The sequence below is a fragment of the Corythoichthys intestinalis genome, chromosome 9, assembly GCF_030265065.1.
Source record: "Corythoichthys intestinalis isolate RoL2023-P3 chromosome 9, ASM3026506v1, whole genome shotgun sequence".
Classification (NCBI taxonomy): domain Eukaryota; kingdom Metazoa; phylum Chordata; class Actinopteri; order Syngnathiformes; family Syngnathidae; genus Corythoichthys; species Corythoichthys intestinalis.
The window spans coordinates 41,811,423-41,834,248 of NC_080403.1; the positions used below are offsets into that span (position 1 = coordinate 41,811,423).

At 39.0% G+C, this 22,826-nt stretch overlaps 1 protein-coding gene across 2 annotated transcripts in view; it reads left to right on the forward strand.

Annotated features, from left to right (window-relative positions):
* LOC130921326 (low-density lipoprotein receptor-related protein 1-like) overlaps positions 1-22,826 on the forward strand; it is a 338,897-nt gene that overhangs the window by 204,186 nt on the left and 111,885 nt on the right. For both annotated transcript variants that reach the window (XM_057845057.1, XM_057845058.1), the window contains exons 19-24: positions 2,694-2,774; positions 3,667-3,834; positions 12,995-13,177; positions 13,255-13,452; positions 14,845-15,090; positions 19,719-19,916. In XM_057845057.1, coding sequence (XP_057701040.1) covers positions 2,694-2,774; positions 3,667-3,834; positions 12,995-13,177; positions 13,255-13,452; positions 14,845-15,090; positions 19,719-19,916 — 1,074 coding nt within the window. The remainder of the gene's footprint in view (positions 1-2,693; positions 2,775-3,666; positions 3,835-12,994; positions 13,178-13,254; positions 13,453-14,844; positions 15,091-19,718; positions 19,917-22,826) is intronic.

Sequence of the window (22,826 nt, forward strand, 5' to 3'; positions counted from 1 at the left end):
TTATTTTTTTCTGCATCGATTTTAGACAATATTTCTAAGTTTGGCTATGTTGCGTAGGTGAAAAGGGCTGTTCTGCAGGTTTGTTTAATATGAGCTTTAAATGATAGGTCTGGGTCAAATAGAACTCGTAGGTTTATAACTGTGGTGCTGGAGGCTACACTCACATTGTCCAAACACGACACATAAAAAGTCATTTGAAAGCTAGCTAAGTGCAGAATACGAGCAAGGTGAGAAATCCAATGCCATTTTTGTTCTTTGCCAATTAGAGCCCATCAAAGTGTTTGTTTGATCCAAAATGACTGTCATCTTGTCCTGCAAAGTGTGCATGTTAGCAAACTTGAAGCCAAATAATTCATTGTCAATCGGCGTTTTCATAATGGGTGCCATTTTAAAGCTATTCTTTGTGAAGAATTTTGAAGTATGTGAGATTAACTCCAGAAATCTTTATTTACCTTTTGAACATGACATACTTTTATTTTCGAATGTTCACCAGAAGTATGTTTGCTAAGCTGCTCACCGTAAGCTTTACATTCAGTTTAAAAAAACTTTTTTTTTGTCATGCAAGGGGTGTCAGTAATATATATTTTTTCTTTTTTTCCTCATCATTTGCAAATGCTGTAAACCAGCGAGTATTCATGTTTGAAGTGTCACCTTTTGAGCACAACTTTGCATTTTGGAGAAGACTGCCAATGTTTTGTAGCTGGCTAAAGGGGTTAGTACATTGTCTTTTTTCCATTAGTCTCAATGTAGCAATGCTAACGTTTTACAATGTTTAATATGGAAGTGTTTCCTTATTTTTTATGTCTGAACTATAATTGTATGGTGTGTTGATTACCAGTTAACATCTGTGAAAGGAATGGGAGCCTCATATGCAGTCAACACGCGTGTGGCGAATGCACGCAGCACATGCAAGCACACACATACACAAATGTATGCATGCACGCCCGCGGCGATAAAATGCAGCCGGGAAAATTGCCGCCTTCATTTTTATTTACCTTGCGATTGATTGATTTCATACCACTGTAATAGTTTGCAGGAGAGGAATGCACTAGAATGCAAATGCAGAACTCCAACTGAAAGTTACAGAAATATTAGGATTGCAATTTAGTGGTTGTCTTAAAGGTTGATGTACTTAGTTCCATTTTTCGTAAATTTTCATTACTACTTTTGTCAATTTCAAGTTATTTCAGTGACCATAGTGATTTTGTTTTTTCTCAAAAGAACTAAAGTAGAATAACGAGCAACTCGAGTAACTCGAGTTTAAAAACTGATCCGAGTAATTTTATTCACCTCGAGGAATCGTTTAATTTTGCCAGCTCTAAGCATCACATTTTGCCCGGACTACTTTTAATGCGGGACAACGCGCTGATGTCACGTGCGTAGAGGAAGAAGCAATAAAAAAATATATAAAAAAACCTTTCTGCAGCTACAAACTTCGCCGACATTGCTAAAAACTAGCCCGCATGATGCTACAGCGGTAGCAGGTAGCATCTGATGCGTCTCATAAATATCACATGTATGTTGAACTAGATGCGAAATGACAGAGTCAGCGGTGTTAGTAAACAGCCGCCATCTTAAAGCATTACACGTCTCAGCGCTAATAAATAAGATTAATGTTACTCGCTCACGTAACGTTAGCCCTGCGCGTGGCTACCGTGTTTTACATACAGGCTTTATTTAATCTGTGAAAACATAGTGTTGTAGAGTGATGAGGGTGTAAAATGAAAATATGATAAAGCTAACTGTCAATTTTAGCTCAGTAGTCATTGCTGGATAAAACACCAAGTAGCACTGGTCCCTAATGTGCTCCAATATAGCAGGTATCATACTGTAACGTTGACAAAGAGTCACCCGCTTCGTTAGGTTGCAATTATTTATTTTTTGGGAACTTGTGGAACGACAACAACAGGAAGGCACATCTCTCGCTCTCCCGCACCTCCCTCACCCCCGCACGTCACGCGTTGCATTCAGGAACGCATCCCAAATAGCCCCGCCATATTATAACCTGATATGTTACAATACATTTATTTTGAACACTGCAAAAACTCAAAATCCTTAGACTTACAGTTTAGACTAACTTAAAACTTAACTAGAACTTAAAAATGGCTTGACACAAATGGAAATTCAATTGAAACACGTGGGAAAAACACCTAACTTTTAAGTGATGTGTGTTAACAAGGGTAATGGCATTTTTAGGTAAGAAATATATATGTATATGTATTTCTTTTTATAAGATCTAAAAGTTTTTCGAGTGAAAGCAGTGAATTGGTCTTTTTTTGTTCTAGTCACATTTGAGAGGCAATTGCTGGCTGTTTTCAACAATGTACATCGAAAATAAAGACATAGATTGACTGAAAATGGTTCACTATTAGATGAAATATCTTGTTTTCTCGTGTATTTTTGTAGTTGCTCTTTACCTAAAAAATATGTTTTATCCGATTACTCGAATAATCGATAGGATTTTCAGTCGATTACTCGATTACTAAAATAGTCGATAGCTGCAACCCTAAACGAAAGCCACACAGTCAAGGCAAGATTAAAGCCAAGACTGCTGAAACCTTGCAATGCTGCACATTACCCAAATGTCAATTAGAAATAAATGTGCGTTAAATTATGCACAGTTTGAACCTTTGGCTTTTCAATTTGGTTATGAGCAGTATAAAAAAAAACGTTATGTGTTTGTGTGTACACAGCATACCCCACCTGTTTCCCCCTCACACAGTTTACCTGTAACAACGGCCGCTGCATCAACATTAATTGGCGCTGCGATAATGGTAAGTGTCAGTGTTTTGCTCTCTAGCTCTCTCTCTCTCTCTCTCTCTCTGTCTCTCAGTGTCATTCTGATAAGCATCCATCCTTGTGTCACTATGCAGATTTGTGTGTTATCTTTCCTATCTGTTGGTGTATTAGTTCAGTGTGGTGTCTTTGATTGGTTCTGTCTTTCAGAAAAGGATTGTGGTGACGGCTCTGATGAATTGCATTGTCCAAACCTGGCCGGTTAGTGCATAGATCAACATGCACCGCAGCAGCCAAAACGTTTGCCCAGCTCGTAGATTAGCCCGGCAGGCTAACAAACACTAAAAGGCTGCTTGGCTTTAAACATGGCCACATGCTGATGCCAATATTGCTGTTGCTACTGCACAAAGGTTCAGTGCTTAATTAGATTGGGCAAATTGCGTATAGATTATCGAGTCAAGCTAAGATAGAGAAAATGTAATTTGATATTCTACAATGACAGGTAAAATGATAAAAAGCGTCTCCAGCAGAATTAATTTTCTACCATCAAGTTAGATTCTGTCACGATAAATGTGATAAAGGACAGGTTTGTATGGGGTATAAACTGCTTATCGTGCTCTGCTGCCAAGCTCAATGTATCAGCACTGCGTACATTCCCTCATGGTGCATGGTCTGATCTATGCAGTTTCTGTCATTGGTAAAACTCTCATCACTCATATTTGTTAAATGCCATCTGTTCACTGCGGGTTTGTGTGCATAGAGATGTGTGGGTTTTATTGCGGGAAAACATAGACTATATCTTTTACTGTCTGGAAACTACTGTTTATTTTTGAAAATATTTAAACCCCTCTCCTACGCGTGGTTGCCTGTGAAGCTGTGGTTAACTTTTGAATTCCATGCAAGTGTTGTGACAATGAAGTTTCATTTCAGACAATGACTGTGGGGACAACAGTGACGAGGCAGGATGCAGTCACTCGTGTTCGAGTGCCCAGTTCAAGTGTAACAGCGGACGATGTATCCCAGATTATTGGACCTGTGATGGGGATAATGACTGCGGAGATTACAGTGATGAGACCCACGCAAACTGCACAAATCAGGGTTAGTATCTCAGATGCAAAAACCTTGGAGATCTAGAGTACTGATGGCCAAAAATTAGGATAACGACATGAAATGCCTATAGAATTACTGTGCAGTGATATACAATTACTGTATATTTTCAACGATAATTTGCATTTTAAAGCAACATGAGGTAACTTTTCAACCTTTATAAAATATTTTCATAACATTTGTGATGGTATGTTGACTGACAACTAGTTTTTTTTTGTTTTCCAACTTTTTTTTATTGAATTTTCACACATTAAAATATATGATAGTGATAGGTACAGGCAAACACAGCAGGCATAGAGACACGTGAATGATAGTTGATGATAGATGAAGATTCGATGACACAAAGTGAGCTTCTCTCTGAAAGGGTCAAGATAAGGGTACCTTCCCAACACGAACAAGACAACAGACATTCTAATTCACAACTTACACAACACACGCACACACCTTAGACTTCATAATGATATTGACGGGTCAGATTCAACCTTCAGTGCGCAATGCCTTCAAGTAGGGGGCTGTCCTACAGTCCGCTTCAGTTATTCGCGTCGGTCGCAGCGACACATGCAGTGATCCAATGCCAGATTTATGTTGAAAAAGTACGAAAGCTGTACTGCATACAAACAGGAAGTATTGACTCAGGAGTGATTTGCTCGAGGATTCAAGGTAATTATTATATTTTTCGTACCATGCATGCATTTTGAAACGTTGTGAAAAAAAATCAATGGGAGAAATTAACTGCTACAGCATTGGCATTATACTTCGCAATATTTACGTAAAATAAATGCTACCTGCACGTTTTTTATTTTTGCTTTTTCACCGGAAAAGCTCTGTTTACATATGGCGGCCGCCACATTGACTGACAGACTAGTCTCATAGTTTGCGATATTTACGTAAAATAAATGCTAACTGCAGTTTTTTTTTTTTGTTTGTTTTTTTTTTTGGGATTATAACCAAGAATCAAGACTTTTTTACATCCATATCTATAAATAATTCAGGGATTTAAGCATTTATTCACAAGAATTTTCACAGGAAAACCTCTGTTTACATTTGGCGGCCGCCACATTGACTGGCAGACTAGCAGTGTACTTTGACATATTTACTTAAAATTAGGGCTGTCAAACGATTAAAATTTTTAATCGAGTTAATTACAGCTTAAAAATTAATTAATCGCAATTAATCGCAATTCAAACCATCTCTAAAATATGCCATATTTTTATGTAAATTATTGTTGGAATGGAAAGATAAGACACATGACGGATATATACATACAACATTCTGTACATCAGTACTGTATTTGTTTATTGTAACAATAAATCCACAAATGGCATTATTAATATTCTTTCTGTTAAAGTGATCCACGGATAGAAAGATTGTAGTTCTTAAACGATAAATGTTATAGTTACAAGTTATAGTAATTTTATATTAAAACCCCTCTTCATGTTTTCGTTTTAATAAAATTTGTAAAATTTTCAATCAAAAGTAGAGTTAATATAATAATAAGAATAAAAATAGAGTGAAAAGTTTTACGTGTATTTTGTATAGCTAAATTGATATGGAATGCCAGTTTATTTAGCATTGTTGTTTAACTGTGTGTCAGAATAGGGCCTCATTACTATAGACTGAAGTGCTTTTCTTTTTGAGAACATTATTTTTTTTTTGGAGAGATAGGAATATTATTTTTGTTGTGCTAAACGATACTTATGTTTGTTGTGACGGAGAAGCTTATGCCAATAAACGGCGCACTTGTGTCCACTCGCCTTTACTGTATAACATATACAGTGGGGAGAACAAGTATTTGATACACTGCCAAAACTAAGCCTGAACGATATATCGTTTAAACATCGCCATTGCGATGTGCGTGTGCGCAATAGTCCCATCGCAAGCACGTGCGATAGTTTTTCTTTTCTTTTTTTATCCACATACGCCTCACTTTCTGGTCTGCGCACAGCCTCCTACCCTCCCTCTCCCAGCCTTTTGATCCTCTCAGTCACTGCGGCACAACAATGGCTTTGATCTGGCCAAAGAAGCAGACTTCACTCGGGCATCTGTCAATCATCGTTTAACTTGTTAAACAGTTGCAAGGAAGCCGCGCTGGAATGAATGTGTGTACTGTGGGGACGTTGGAGACATTTAAATGCCAGAAGTGATCATGAGGAGTTTGAAATTTCTACATGTCACTTCAACGGTCACAGCTAAAGTAGATAAACAGAAGCATTTAATAAAGCCAAGCATTTATCTGCTACAGTACTTTATTCTTGTTCAAAAATGATTTGGTTGGACAGTTATGTTTAAAACTTATCATAATTATGACATTTGAAGTGCTTAAAAACCATTTATTTATATACATTTTTTAAATCACTTTGGGGGGAAAAGTGAGAAAAAAACATGTCTTATATGTATCTCTTTCCAATGCTAAATCTGAATAAATACATTGGGCACAAAAAACACACCAAAAAAAAAAAAAAAAAAAATGGGGGAGGTGCGCTTCTTCGCGGTTTTTCACTTATCGCGGCGGGTTCTGGTCCCCATTAACCGCGAAAAACAAGGGATGACTGTACACTGTGGTGACGGTGAGTCATCTAAAGTCTTTCCAAACAGCTATTTAAGTCATCTTGTGAAAATTTCTTGAAAAAAAAATATATACATTTTTTTAAATATCGCAATATAATATCGCAATATATCGCAAACCCCAAAAAAATCGCAGCAATAGTTTTTTCCAATATCGTTCAGGCCTAGCCAAAACCCATTGGCAGTGTATCAAATACTTGTTCTCACCAGTGTATCTGTACATATCTTACCCAAAATAAAACAAGAGACACATAATTGCCACTAAAAGAAAGAAAACTTACCGAAATATGTGTGGAGCACTAATAGCAATTAGCATTGCATTGTGAATACAGCATAAACGTCTCACAACTACTAATTCTCCCACGTTTAGAAGACATGACATGAGTATGGAACGGCGCTGCCCCCAAGCTGCCGGTGGCATTCTCTTCACTCTTAATGTCCATAAACGGCCTCATTGTAATGTTTGAGGCAATATGCCAGCAGGTGCGTTAATTGCGTCAAATGTTTTAACGTGATTAATTTAAAAAATTAATTAACGCCCGTTGACGCGATAATTTTGACAGCCCTACTTAAAATAAATGCTAACTGCATGTTTTTTGTTTTTTTTTTGCTTTTAGCCAAAGAATCAAGACTGTTTTACGCCCATATCTATAAAGAATTCAGTGAATACAGGAACTGAAGCATTTATTCACAAGAATTATCACCGGAAAAGCTAGCCACTCTAAGCCACACGATTGCTAACTGTCATATGCTATTGTTTAGCCACAAATGGATTCATTACCTTTTTACTTTTCATCCTTCACATATCCGCTGGAAACAGAAATGTTGTTTCCCGTAATTTCCCGAATATAAGGCGCACCCGTGTATAATGTGCACCCCAAATTTACTTGTAAAATCTAGGGGAAATTATTGTACCCGTTTATAACGCGCACCCTAATTTTAGCACCAATAAATAGAAGAATACAAGAAAACAGCTCGTGTACAGATACAGAAATGTCATTTTACTGACTGGTGAAACACAGCACAAACATAGCACATTGGTAGTTCAAAACATTACCATAAACTGACAATATTTACGGTAATAATATGATTTGACAACTTCTCCAACTTACCAGAATCTAGGAGAAAACAAAACCGATGTGACTTTTGATTTAAAGGCTACTGTATAACTTGCTCGTTTCATCATGATGAATAAATGTTTCTTCCATGGATTGATTACGGTAAAATGAAAGTGAGAACGTAAGTTGGAAATCCGTGAGAGCTCATCACTGTCAACACGACAGTAACAATAGGAACTATTGATATTTGGATTTGAGTTTCCCGAGGGACAGATATAGTTGACGGACACACACAGGAAGTCTGTTTTTACGTTTGTTATGGCCCGAGTTGCGGAGCTGCAATAAACGTTGACTCAAATGGCTTCAAGAAACTAAATTCTGTGCTTTATGAAGAGTGAAAAAAGCAGAATTTAACACAGACGCAATTATTCGGCTGATTAGAGTGAAGTATTACCGAAACAAAATGGTGACGTCACGTACCGTAATGGTCGGCAACGGGTTGCCGCATACGTTTCTTCAACACAACGTGGCCGTGTCAATATAAAAAAATCGGTTTATATATATATATATATATGTATGTGTATATATATATATCTGTCTCCATCCATGTACCCGTTTATAATGCGCACCATGATTTTACAAGTTGATTTTGGGGAAAAACAGTGCGCGTTATATTCGGGAAATTATGGTAATCAATCTGCAGGCGACCGTCATCATTTTACAACACTATGCAGGTGTGCTCTAGTCCTCATGGAACACGCAGTCTTCCTGAAGGCAAACACTACCAGTTTTGTCCAACGGTGTCGCTGAAACCAATTAAAACTGAAAAATTACAAAGTGTTGCTTTAACATGTTTTTGTTGACATGTTTTTGCAATAAGTCATTATTAAAAATAGGTGAGTAAAATCTCAATACTGCTTATTACCAGCTTCTAATTTTGTTAAATTTTGGCTTATTAAACTAAGAAAATAGGCTACTCTATATCACTCTCTCTCTAAATTACAGTGTGACCCAGAACAAAATATATGCTTTGAGGAATGTCTAAATTTAGTCTTTTCTACCTGCAGAGAGTGGCACTTTTTAAAGAAATGTATCACAGTAAAAGTTCTAGCCTTCGGCAATGACTGCACTTCATTGCAGCATTCATCACAGCAACCAGCTGTGAGGGCCAACGGACTCCTCCTGATTGCACTGCCATTTTCATAAATAACTTGGGGGTGTATGACACAATGCCTATTTCATTGGCATCAACATACTGAAGAATAAAATTGGTAGTTATTGTGCACAAGCCAATTCCTGTTTGAAACTATTGTGTTTGTGAGGGGGCGGCAGCTTCCCTCTTTTTCTCGCTTGACTCTTGGCGAAGAGAGTTTAGCCTTAGGCAGAGTTTATATTTACATGTTACGTAGAGGATCTAACACGGTGGTTTCAAACGTATGGCTTGCAGGCCAGAAGAGGCCTGCCAACGGGTCCAATCCGACCCACGTGGTTGTTCTGCCTGATAGGCACATTTCATACAGTATATACAGAATAACATGCTTTTATTTTGACACAAGCGCCATAAAACAGGAAGTATCAAGTTTTTCGCGGTTAATGGAGACCAGAACCCACCACGATAAGTGAAAAACAGCTAAGTAACACCCCCCTCCCCTTTTTTGTGTTCAACGTATTTATTCAGATTTAACATTGGAAAGATATATGTATAAGACATGTTTTTTTCACTGATTTTCCCAAAGTATAATTTAAAAAAATATATACATGTATATTTTTGAATAAATGGTTTTTAAGCACTACAAATGTAATAATTATGAGTTTTAAACATGTTACTGTCCCACCGAATTATTTTATTGGCTTTAGTAAACGCTTCATTGAGCTAGTCCACTCAAATTTGCTCAAGCTGCTCACTTACACACAATGAGTTGCTACAGCAACTGTTTAACAAATTAAACGATGATTGACGCTTGCGGCGCTTTGAAGCTTGCTTCTCTAGCAAGATCAAACATTAACTGCTGTCGACCATCATTAACTTTAATAAGCAACACCAGTGCCCTCACTGCCTGACCAACAAAGACCAGGGAGAGGGACTGAGGGAGAGAGACTATGCGATCGGCTTGGGACAGCTCAAATGTATTTTTTTTTTTTTCATTGAAAAAAAATCTGCGATGGACTGAGGGCGCGAAGTTTGAAGCGCGAAGTAGCGAGGGATCACTGTATGGGATCACCGTGGTATGAAAACGTCATGATTTCAAAACCGCAAAAAAATTCCGTCATCCCGTCCCTACGGTATTAGTTATTTTTTTATGTCCAAAAATGGAGGGAGAAATCCCTCGCTTGCAGCTGCGAGGCTCAACCCTCCCCCACCGGTTGTTGCTCAGTGTCAGTGAGTCAGCTGTGCTACGTGATTGCTGGAGGAGCTAAAACTCCTGAACTTTTTTCCCCATCGAGGAAAACTAAATCGATGGTATGGGAATACTTCGGGTATAGAAAACATACAGACCGCTGTGGCTTAGAGGAGGAGGGTGGGTGGCTGCCGAGGAGGCAATACCTCCAATATGATTATGCATTTATACAAAATTAAAGGTTAGTAAACTCTATCATGAACGTTTCCCACCTGCTACAAGAGTTAACTCCTGCGTGTTTAGTCTGTCTAGCTATGGTAAAAGGTGTTTATTTTCTTTCTGGCAACTGTCTGTGCTGGGAAAGAGAGTATAATGTAAACATGATACAAGTCATACATATGTGCTTTTATGGAAAATAATTCAATTATTTTTGTTATGATGGTAATAATGTTGAGCTGTGGCTGTGGGTTTACGCTCACTACATTTATTTTAATTTTATTTAGAATACACATATATATATATATATATATATACTGTATATATATATGTTTTTTTAAAGTTACACTTATTTTTCCAATTTGCTAATATGTTTTGAAAAATAGAAGTCCTGTTCAATGGAAAAACGTTTTTCTAATTTTATTTTTAACCCAAATATCTCAACACATTTCAGAGCAGTAATTGCTGTACCGTGAAACCGTGATATTTTTGCTTAAGGTTATCATACCCGAATCTCATACCAGCACATGACTAATAGTGACTATGGTGAGCTTTTAATAATTTCACACTAAAACCGGATTGTTTGGACTTGTGCCAGCAACTATGCGTCTGCAGTCAGCTACAAAGCTCCCTCACTTGTAGATTAGCCATCTCATCTCACCAAAGCACACGGTCCCAGTTGAATCCTGGGACTGTGTGTATTTTTGTGTGAGAGCAAGATTGAGCTTTTTGGCAACAAACACTCTAAGTGGGTCTGGCCTGCCACGAAAGATGCGCATGCTGAAAAGCACCTCATACCCACTGTGAAGGATGGGGGGGGGGGGGGGGGGGGGGGTCAGTGATGCTGTGGGGCTGTTTTGCTTCCAAAGGCCCTGGGAACCTTGTTAAGGTGCATGGCATCATGAATGCTTTGAAATACCAGGACATTTTAAATCAAAATCTGTTGCCCGAAAGCTGAAGATGGGTCGTCACTGGGTCTTTCAGCAAGACAATGACCCTAAACATATGGCCAAATCTACACAGAAATGGTTCACCAGGCACAAAATCAAGCTCCTCCCATGGCCATCTCGGTCCCTAGACCTTGTTTTGTTGGCAAAAGGAGGTTGTACAAAGTATTAACACCAGGGGTGCTAATAATTGTGACACACATTATTTGACGTCAAATAATTTTTTCTTTATGTGGGATTTTTTCCCCACTGAATGAATGCACTTGTATTGAAGGTTGGATTTTTCTCTTTTTTTTGTATTAAGGTCCCATATTATTTGAATAAAAAGAAAAAATATTAGAAGCTAAAAAACATATCTTTTTCAGGGGTGCCAATAATTATGGAGGGCACTATATGTGGATATGTCCACATGTGTTAAAAATTTTCAGCGGGTACATGATACAAAAAGTGCAGCCCATGTGGAGATACGTGGTGGTTGTGTGGAACAGTGCTGTACTCACGGACTTTGTTTAAATTCTTCTCCTGCAGAAGCAACCCCTGTACGTAGCATATCATAATATTGCGTTTCAGCATTTTCATGCATACATTTACAAGGCAGACTTTGCAGGGTGTGGTAACTCTAGTAGAAGTTGTCATGATTTCAAAATTGGTGTAGAAGTGCATGTGAAGTCAATTTAAAACCACGTCTACATAATATTTTCTTTGGAGGATGATAAGATGAACTGACAATGGAACTGATGGAGTTCATGATTTTATAACAGTAATCCCCTGAGATTTGCACCAGAGGCGATTGCTCTAAGACTGCAAGGGAAACTTGCCGTCCCCCAGAATGTCAAAAAATAAAGGGATCAAATGTACTGTATACTGTTATGTGTTCAAATGTCATTGATTAAATATGCGCTACAACGCGCTCAACTTTTGTTCAGAATTAGCTTCTTATCACTGGTTACGGTGCTGCTTGCTTTTTATTCATCCGCATAGCTTCACAGTCCTTTTAACAATGTGGAAGCTGTGCTTCTCCAGAGTCATTGGTTACGGCTAGGTTTAGCCCACCTATCGGATGCTCTGGGGGTCTATAGGCAGTGGGCTCTTGTTCTCTGCTTGATGATTGGATGATCTGTCTGAGGTTGAATTCCTTTTTGATTGACAGGGAAATAAGCGAATCAGTGATCTTATTAAAATCATTTTAATTTCATCATCATTTTCATCATTTCATTTTAAAAGCATTTTTAAAACTTTCCGTCCGTTGTTCTGAGTTGAACTGGAGATTTTTGTAATTATCCTAGCAAAGCTTCCTTTGTTAAAAATGACTATCGAAAAATCGAGGTCATTTCTGGTGTTTTTTGCTATTGTAGCTTCTTGTGTTTGGAGACTTGACTTCTGGCACTATAGTTTCTTTCTCTACCACACAGCGCCTGTCGCTGAGCCCCTCCACCATCACAGAGCATTCACAGGCAGACACACTTTTAGCTTCCCCTTATTAGAATACCAGCATCCGCCACTGATTTGCCCATACGTTAATGAATGATGAATGAAAGCAACAAAATATTCATTTTTTTGGGGTGGGGGGAATAAGTGAGGAAAATTGTTTTTACACATAACTTAATACGCCAAAAATATACTGAGATCTAATTGCCATGAATGTGGCCCACAAACCAAAATGAATTTGACAACCCTGATCTATAAGATCCTTGGATTTGACCGGTCGCAAATGAAAAATGCTTTAATGCTCTCAAACAATGTTTTATAAACATGAAACCTTGAGATTCAGAGATTTTTTTTTGTCACTGACACCAGCTCTCACAAGATGAGAACAGATGCAACGAAATTCCGTTCGATGAGTGAGCAATCTTATCACTTTTATTATGCAGAGAGACATGAAAAGGAGCCATTTCCCCATGATTTTTCATGATTTTTACAAGGAACTTTTGGTGTCAGATGAAAAACGACTTTCCAGAGCCGCAGGCCGTTGGTCTAAATTACAAGAGTGTGAGATGAGTGACTCCATGACCCCTTCTCCCTGCAGCCACTCGTCCACCTGGAGGCTGCCACACAGATGAGTTCCAGTGTCGTATGGACGGCCTCTGTATTCCCTTGCGTTGGCGCTGTGACGGGGATACCGACTGCATGGACCTAAGTGACGAAAAGAACTGCGAGGGCGTCACGCACATGTGTGACCCGGCAGTCAAGTTCGGCTGTAGGGACTCGGGTAAGTACATTGACATTCCTTCAGATTGATTGATAGAACTGAGTGACTCCACAAGTGACACTGTCATCTGTTTGTAGCACGGTGCATCAGCAAAGCCTGGATGTGTGATGGTGACAGTGACTGTGAGGACAATTCAGACGAAGAAAACTGCGATGCGCTGGTCTGTAAACTTTCTCACCACGTGTGCGCCAATGACTCCTCCATCTGCCTGCCCGCAGAAAAACTTTGTGATGGCACAGAACACTGCCCAGATGGCTCTGATGAAAAACTCTGTGGTAAGCATCAACGTAAAAGTAAAAGTTTGTTTTTGGTGCGAGAAGAATGAAAACAACAAGTAAAATGGTGCATCTTTGGACACCACAGTGCATCCCACTGGCAGAACTGGATTTATAGCAGTTCTATTTGATTCATGTTCTAATTTTATGTGCTAACAGCAGTACTTGAAATCTCAATATTGGTTATCTTATTGAATTTTGAATCAGGTTTTCAACAACAACACAGTGAAGCACCTCATAACAGTGTTGTTTTTGGCAGCCATTTTATTTTCGTCTTAGTCTTTTGGACGAAAATACTTATTAGTCTTAGTCATATTTTAGTTATTTCAAAATGTGTTCGTCTTTGTCTAGTTTTAGTCAATGAAGAATAAGACAAATTTGGTCTAGTTTTAGTCAACAATTCTCAAAATGTTTTCTCTATTAACTTCAAAAGTTTTAGTCCATGAATAAATAAATATCATGCTAATTTCAAATGAACATGACAGACAAGCACATAAATGCAGTGTCTACAAAGATACCATTTTCATGATGATAATACACACTCAGCAGGAAAACAGCGCATTATTTGCAATTCATTAAACTCACCTGAACGCCACGAACTGTTTGTGAATTTTTTTCCAAGAGTTTTAAGAAGATGCCAAGTCACCGCGCTAAATGCTAATGCTAACGCTAACGCGAACGCTATGCTAACGCTACAAGTTAGTTTAGTGTGTGATGATCATTTAGCACAGACCTTTGGAGGCTAAAGCAACATGGCATATCTATCCAAGATAGAAAGCAAAACTTACCAAGAAGCACCTGACACATATGTTTCACAAAAGGAGCCCGGACTTACTCACCGGCCGTGTAAGTGTGTTTGGGGAGGGGGGTCGAGGGGAGATACAGCACATCAAATGAGTGACACGACCAAACATTGCTAAATGCATGCTAATTACGCATACGATAAGAAAATATCACACATTGTAAATTTATGATGGAAACTATGGTGAATGTTCATCTCGTTCTCGTGTCGTCAGACGACAAATGGCATCCATCCCGTTTTAGTCTCCTAAGACTCGTTTCGGCTTGTCGTTGTGACGTCATCTCATCGTCATTAAAAGTTGTTCGTTGGCGAAATATTTTCGTTATCGTCATCGTTGACGGAAACAACGCTGCCTCGTAAGAACTGAAATATGCTAAAAGGACAGTAACAAGCAAGACAGAACCCAAAATAAATTCAAATCCTTTGTTCACGACTGTTTATGTAGCTGAAACAAATTTCTTTGTATTCATCGGTGAAAACCCCGATCGGTGTTTACTTTGTGTGGTAAGTTTCAAAACATCTCTTTTGACAAAGTTACAAAGCTATTCTGCTAAATCTCATGCTCCAATGCCTCATTTTCTCCCTTTTAGACCTGTGTTCATTGGACAATGGACACTGCAGCCATAATTGTACCATTGCCCCTGGCGAGGGTGTGATTTGCTCTTGCCCACTGGGCATGGAGCTGGGTTCAGACAACAAGACATGTCAGATCCAGAGCTTCTGTGCCAAACACCTCAAGTGCAGTCAACGCTGTCTACAGGTCAAGTTCAGTGTGAAATGTTCATGCTACGAGGGATGGGAACTGGAGCCTGATATGGAGAACTGCAAGAGCACGGGTAAGACACAAGATTATTTTAAAGTTTCTTGGAATGTTAAACGACACCAAAATCAGAATAGCTTTATTGTCATCATACAGTTGTACAATGAGATTGCGTGGAGCTTCTCCTTGACAATGCTACATTGGAGTGGGAACCTCTTGTTACCTCGCGATACGATACGATTTGCGATACAAAGCTCACGATAACAATGATCTGAGGATATGGCGATACAATGATTATCAATACATTGGTCAAGAAATCATTTTAGAATATTCTAAAAACAACTAATAAACAGAAAAACAAGCTTCTGCTGTGAATTGGAATGAGTTTATCACGAGTAGACGTCCAATCCATTTGAACTGGGAGGGTGGCAGCGAATGAACATTCGTCCATTCGCTGCCATCCCTCCCACTTTAAACGGATTGAACATCTATGGCCGTCATTGGCAGCCAATGCCAGGCAATGAGGTCATTTTGTGCCATTTAAGGTCATTTACCTGTTGATTTTCAGTTACTTCCTGTTGATATTGGGGTATTTCCGTTTTATTTTGAGTTACAGTACAGGAAGTGACCTGGGAATCACCCGAATGAATAGGCAGTGACTCAAACTCAACAGGAAATGACCTGTAAATGAACAGCAAGTGACCTGTAAATGCCCCGAAAATCGGACAGAATGACTGCGAATTCTCTGGTTTCGAATTACTGCTGCAACGATTAATCAATCACTCGAGTATTCGATTAGAAAAAAATATTCAAATTTTTGCTGCTTCGAGTATTCCTTTAATTAAAGTAGCGTTGTAATGGTTTGTTTTAAAAGTGTTTACATTTATTTTTATTGATTTTGGTGGATACATGGCCCTCTAGTCTACCTCATTTCACATGGCTGAATCCATCAGCTCCCTGTTAAGACCAGCATAAGCCAAGTTTTTGTTTGAACTAATGATTTTGTTGAATGCATTCGTAATTTAGTTTAAAAGTATATTCAGCCATTTTTTGTGGGAATATGTGTCTGAGCCATTTGTTAAGAGCTTTGTAAAAAAGCGTTAGCATTTTATAGCTTTTAAGCTAGCGGACTTCTGCTATGTAAGTTAGCCAATTGTTCTTTTGTTGTACATAGATCCTTTTTTTTTTTTTTTTTTAATTTTTATTTTTATATATTCCTTGTGAGGCTCAGCTCAGGTATTTTAATTTTTTATGTTCCTTATCTGATGACTTGATTATTTGAACTAATAAGTTTATCGATTAATCGACTACTAAAATAATCGATATTTGCAGCTCTGTACGAATGTTCCCAGTCTAAAAAGATTGGGCGTCGAGCACCGTCAATGGCAGCCTTAGAGTTACCTAAGATACTATTATGGTGGAAGATTTTGGTAGCAACTTGTTGGTCCCATTTTTTTTTTTTTTTAACATTGTCACCTTTTTAAAACGATACCTCGATTCTTGGCAGTAGCATATCGGTAACCTTTTGGGATACAAAGTATCACAATATATCACCATTTCGATATTTTGTCACACCCCGAGTGCTAAAGTATTAAGTTAAAAGAATGCTTAAAAAATGTACAAAATAGAAGGCTTAAAAAGACACAGATATACGTATTGTATTACACATGGATTTAGTAGCTAAAAATAATAAATAAATCGAAAATATACAAAAATATGTTTACCATAATTTGGGGACTATAAGCCCCTACTTCTTTCCCTCATTTTGAGTCCAGTGCGGCTTATTTGTTGATTTATTTGGTTTAATAGGTAACACTTTCTTTGACAGCGGTGGCAAAGACTGCCATAAGACCGTCATCATTTTACATGACACTATCATGGGCATTCATCCATTTATGTCCCGCTCGGATTTAACATCCATTCAAAAGTGAGATAATTTGCTGGATGACACAAAATGACATCTGTCATAAGCATTAACTAATGCTCATGGCAGTGTGATGTCATAATTATGATGGTCTTATGACAGTTTTATGGTGCCGCTGTCAAATAAAGTGTTACCAAATACCATAACTAGCAGTTAATGAAACAACTGGAACAATAACTGAAGAAATAATTAACACAGAACATGAATTATGATTGTTACTTCCATCTCTAACACTGCAATGCATGTTAGGAGGCATGTTGGACGACAACAGTGTTGACAGCAGGTGGCAGCAGAGGTTGACTGTCCCACCAAGGGAGCAGTGATGGCCAAATGAAGCTTCTTGAAGCAATGAAGCTTTGCAGCCAATTGGTTCAAAGTTTCATGGTGCTTCATTTGATCTCATTACAGTCTTATGGTGCGGCTGTCAAATATAGTGCTACCGATTAATATCTTTTGATGTAAATACAGTGGGGCAAATAAGTATTTAGTCAACCACTAATTGTGCAAGTTCTCCCACTTGAAAATATTAGAGAGGCCTGTAATTGTCAAGATGGGTAAACCTCAACCATGAGAGACAGAATGTGGGGAAAAAAAACAGGAAAAAAAACTGAAAATCACATTGTTTGATTTTTAAAGAATTTATTTGCAAATCATAGTGGAAAATAAGTATTTGGTCAATACCAATCGTTCATCTCAGTACTTTGTAATGTACCCTTTGTTGGCAATAACGAAGGCCAAACGTTTTCTGTAACTCTTCACAAGCTTTTCACACACTGTTGCTAGTATTTTGACCCATTCCTCCATGCAGATCTCCTCTAGAGCAGTGATGTTTTGGGGCTGTCGTTGAGCAACACAGACTTTCTCCCTCCTCACCCTGTTGCATCAAAATTATAACAAGAACGGGGAGCAAAAATCCCAGAACCACACGGCGGGACCTAGAAAATGACCTACAGAGAGCTGGGACCACAGTAAGAAAGGCCACTATCAGTAACACAATGCGCCGCCAGGGACTCAAATCCTGCACTGCCAGATGTGTCCCCCTGCTGAAGAAAGTACACGTCCAGGTCCATCTGCGGTTCGCTAGAGAGCATTTGGATGATCCAGAAGAGGACTGGGAGAATGTGTTATGGTCAGATGAAACCAAAATAGGTAGAAACACAGGTTCTCGATTTTGGAGGAAAAAGAATACTGAATTGCACCATACCCACTGTGAAGCATGGGGGTGGAAACGTCATCCTTTGGGGCTGTTTTTCTGCAAAGGGACCAGGACGACTGATCTGTGTAAAGGAAAGAATGAATGGGGCCACGTATAGAGAGATTTTGAGTGAAAATCTCCTTCCATCAGCAAGGGCATTGAATATGAGACGTGGCTGGGTCTTTCAGAATGACAATGATCCCAAACACACAGCCAGGGCAACAAAGGAGTGGCTTCGTAAGAAGCATTTCAAGGTCCTGGAGTGGCCTAGCCAGTCTCTGTGGAGGGAGTTAAAAGTCCGTGTTGCCCAACGACAGCCCCAAAACATCACTGCTTTAGAGGAGATCTGCATGGAGGAATGGGCCAAAATACCAGCAACAGTGTGTGAAAAGCTTGTGAAGAGTTACAGAAAATGTTTGGCCTCCGTTATTGCCAACAAAGGGGAACATATCAAAGTATTGTGATGAAGTTTTGGTATTGACCAAATACTTATTTTCCACCATGATTTGCAAATAAATTCTTTAAAAATGAAACAATGTGATTTTCTGTTGTTTTTTTTTCGACATTCTGTCTCTCATGGTTGAGGTTTACCCATCTTGACAATTACAGGCTGATATTTTCAAGTGGGAGAACTTGCACAATTAATGGTTGACTAAATACTTATTTGCCCCACTGTATCTCACAATACAGTGAGGAGAGCTGCAGCTTATAGTCCAGTGCGGCTTATCTATTAACAAATGCCGTTTTCGTGTCAAATTTGGTGGGTGGCGGCTTATAGACAGGTGCGCCTTATAGTCTGAAAATTACGATACGTGTTTATATAAAAATGACCAGGTAGTGCAGCAGCAGCAGTGGCAGTGATATAGTATTGCACATTCATTACTGTTGTGCTCGAGATCATTTTAGTTCCAAGTTTAGGGTGGTGATGGCTCAACACCACGCCAGTGTGTCATTTAAACACCTGATTGACAAATCCTACATAGAAGATATAAGAGAAAAGCCACACAGGCATGAAGATAACATTCAAACACCACACAAAAACGTCAGATCCTAGATTTGAATCTACAATCTCTAACCTGTGATGCGTACGTACTAAACGCTTTATATACCATGCCACCATGAAGAAACAAAGGATACATTGAAACTGTACAGTAGCTAAGAGCTCTTAATATAACACAAGAATGCTTGAGCCTTGAGTAGAACACAAAGAATCCCAAGTGCCATTCAGTACTGAATATGAGTGAACAACATGCTCACTTTGAATCAGCTATAAATTCGATTGTTCAGTGGTATGCTTCCAACAGCACAAATCTCATGATGAATGATCCTGCGGTTCCATGCCAAACTTTTCAGTCCTCCTGTTGCTTTTCTAACTGTCTGCTAGACACAAATAGTGTGCGTATTTTTATATATTCTGCAACCCAATGGGATTTGAGCGCTTTTCCATCAATGGATGTATGTAGTTGTGAACTGCTTAAAGAAGTCACACTGAAAATTGGCCCCACTGAGGCTTGAACACTCTGTCATCTGGTTGACTGTGTCCTTTAAAAACGTGCCCTCTGACTTTTATCCTCTCTTTCCACAGATCCTTTTAAACCTTTTATCATTTTCTCAAATCGCCATGAGATACGCCGCATTGATCTCAATAAAGGAGAGTTCAGTGTGCTGGTGCCTGGTCTGAGGAACACCATCGCCCTTGACTTCCATCTTAGCCAGAGTGCTCTCTATTGGACTGACGTTGTCGAGGATAAGATCTACCGTGGGAAGCTGTCTGAGAATGGGGGTGAGATTTCTGTTGTCACGAAACCCAAATTTTAAATTTGATGTGATAAAGTGTATAAAATATCATGATGTTGAAACAATACCATGACAAAATCTTCCTTCATGGGTCATCATATGGACTCAATGGTAGGATTTGTTTGGCACAGTCGTACACTGGATGCCCTTCACGACCTGATGTGGAAACAGCAGTTGCTAGGTTTTTGGGCACTGGTCACTGAATCGCACCCACACCATCTGTTCAAAATAATGTCTTTGATAACCTAAAAAAAAAATTCCAAAGTCAAATGAATTTTAACCCTGAGCCTTTCTATGGCTGTTTTTTTGCCATTTTTGTTTAAGAATTTTTTATTTTGTCTCGATACACCATGTAAATATGTTTAACTTGACCTGAGCATCTTGCTAATGCTTGGTATATTTTTTCTCGGCACAGCACAACATCATTTATATGAACTGTTATAACACTATAACCTAGTACAGTGGTACCTCTACATACAAAGTTAATTCGTTCCAGGACCTTGTAAGTCGAAATGGTCGTATGTCGAGCAGGATTTTCCCAAAAGAATACATTATAATTCCATTAATTCGTTCCACAGCCCGAAAACCTACACGACATCCTTAATAAATACTAAAGATGCACCAATACTAGTATCGGCAGGGGGCGCCGATCCAGCCCGAAATGGTGGTATCGGTATCGGCGAGTACCAACAAAGACGGCGCCGATACCATTTACCGGTCCATTATTATAACATTTGACCGCAGCTTTTTTTTCCTCCTGGCGCTCACTACACTCCGTCTCTGTGTTGTGTGATGACACGTGAACACCAAGTAGCTATCGCTATTGGCCTGCTCCAGACCAATGAGAGCGGGCCAATAGCCACTCCTAACCAATGACAAGGCCGCATTTTCATATGGAGAAACCAGGAGAAATGGCGGCGGTCAGGAAGTATTTCAAAATAGAAATCCCGTCGATTAAAATCAATGGGTGCATGCAAGATTTGCGCTCTGAAAGTTTCCAGATGTGGAGTTAAATCGGCCAACTTCAATACCTCGAACCTGATAAAACATTTGAAGACGAATTGTGAACGAACACAACGAGTTTGAGCCTGCAAGAGCAGGACTGCTATCCAGAGGAAGGGCGCTGGATCGGAGCAACAATCTCTGGTCAGTTCACTATGTCTACTTTACTTTTATTGTGTTTTACTGAAAGAAATGCCGCAGTAATTTGGGAACTGTTTCCAAAGTAGGGTTGCCACCTTTCAGAAATATAAATAAGGGACTCCCCCCTCCCGAAAAAAGGAAGCTAATAGAGAGACAAGATGCTCTGGTCAATTATTATTACTAATAATTGTTAGCGTCCACAAATGCGGAAACAAAGTTGGAACTCGAAGCAGACAACAAGCGGGGGATACGTACAAGGGTTTAATGATTGCAAACAAAAAATAACACGCGATCGCGGGATAGAAGAAATACCCCGTGACAGCAGGTCGACGGAGCTCAATACTACAAACTCGAAGGTTAACTAAGACGATAGACAGCGAGCCAAAAAGCCAAAATAAAAACACTCAAATACCTGCACATGGTATAGGTTACAAACGGGAGCAGCACACTAACAGAAAAATAACAATGCAGGGGCGTAACAAGCAAATGTAGCGAGACTCTATTGCGAGATGTCAAAAGGTGATCAGCATTGCAAATATCTTTGAGACCACCCGTGCTTATATGCTGCGCTGATGAGCCTGCATTGGATTCAGGTGCGACGTGAGGAACGCCCCCACGACAAGCCCAGCAACAAAACACAGTCTAACCAGCAGCAGAATGTGACAATAATTTCATGAAAGTTGCACTGTTTGGCCTTTGAGAGGTTTAAAAAAGTTTATTCAGTTCATTCGGAGTTTATTATTATGAATTTATTTTTACTTTCTTACTGTTGGGCTAGCATTATACATGTTTTATTAATTTCACAAATGTAGCACTATTTTGGCCTTTGAGAGCCAAAGGTTTATTCAACTATTGTCTACTAGGGTTTAGTAGACTATTCACTTTGTACCAGTCTTTTTCCTATTTTGCAAATGTAAGCAACAGCCTGACAAAGCCTTGATAGAATGATTTCACATCCAATTATGTAGCTCTTTGGGGGAAAAAAAAATATATATATATATATATATATATACATACAGTATATAACAGGGTGGTATCGGGATGGTATCGGTATCGGCCGATACTGCACAGCCAGGTATCGGTATCGGGGCCAAAAAATGGTATCGGTGCAACACTAATAAATACTATCACAAATTGCAATTACACATAGCAAAATGAATTAATTATAAATAAAAATCATAATAATAATATAATAATGATGATAATTACTGTAATGTAACGAATCGTGTTCTAATATGGCAGATGTTTTTGCGTGCTGTACTTGAACGCGCCGTGTGGCTGACGTGACAGAGTGAGAAAGGTGAGGTAGAGATTTTTAGAGATTCTCTTTTAATGTTCTGTTGTTGTTGGCGTCAACTGCTGCGGACAGTCGGCGTGTTGTGTTGCACAAGTTCTGAAATAAATGATTAAAAACCTGACGAAGATGGCGATTTCTTTGGCGATGGTACCACAATAATAATTGTCACCTTAACTTAATAAAAATTGGCGAGGTCGGAGGAGGGCTGTGGAGATCGTAGATATTCTACTGCCATATTGTCGAGCCAGTTCACGGATGAGCACACCACACTCATATTTTTCTATAATTTCCATCTTAATTTCAATAGTAAGCGTGAACGTTCTCCTTTTTTCCACCACCCGCACTAACCTTCTTGGAAGGCGTGTTGATTTCTCTCACAAGAAAATCAGCCAAGCGTCCGTCTTGCGGGAAAACAAAGAAACTACGGCACTGTCATAAATCGTCGTATTTCAAGCT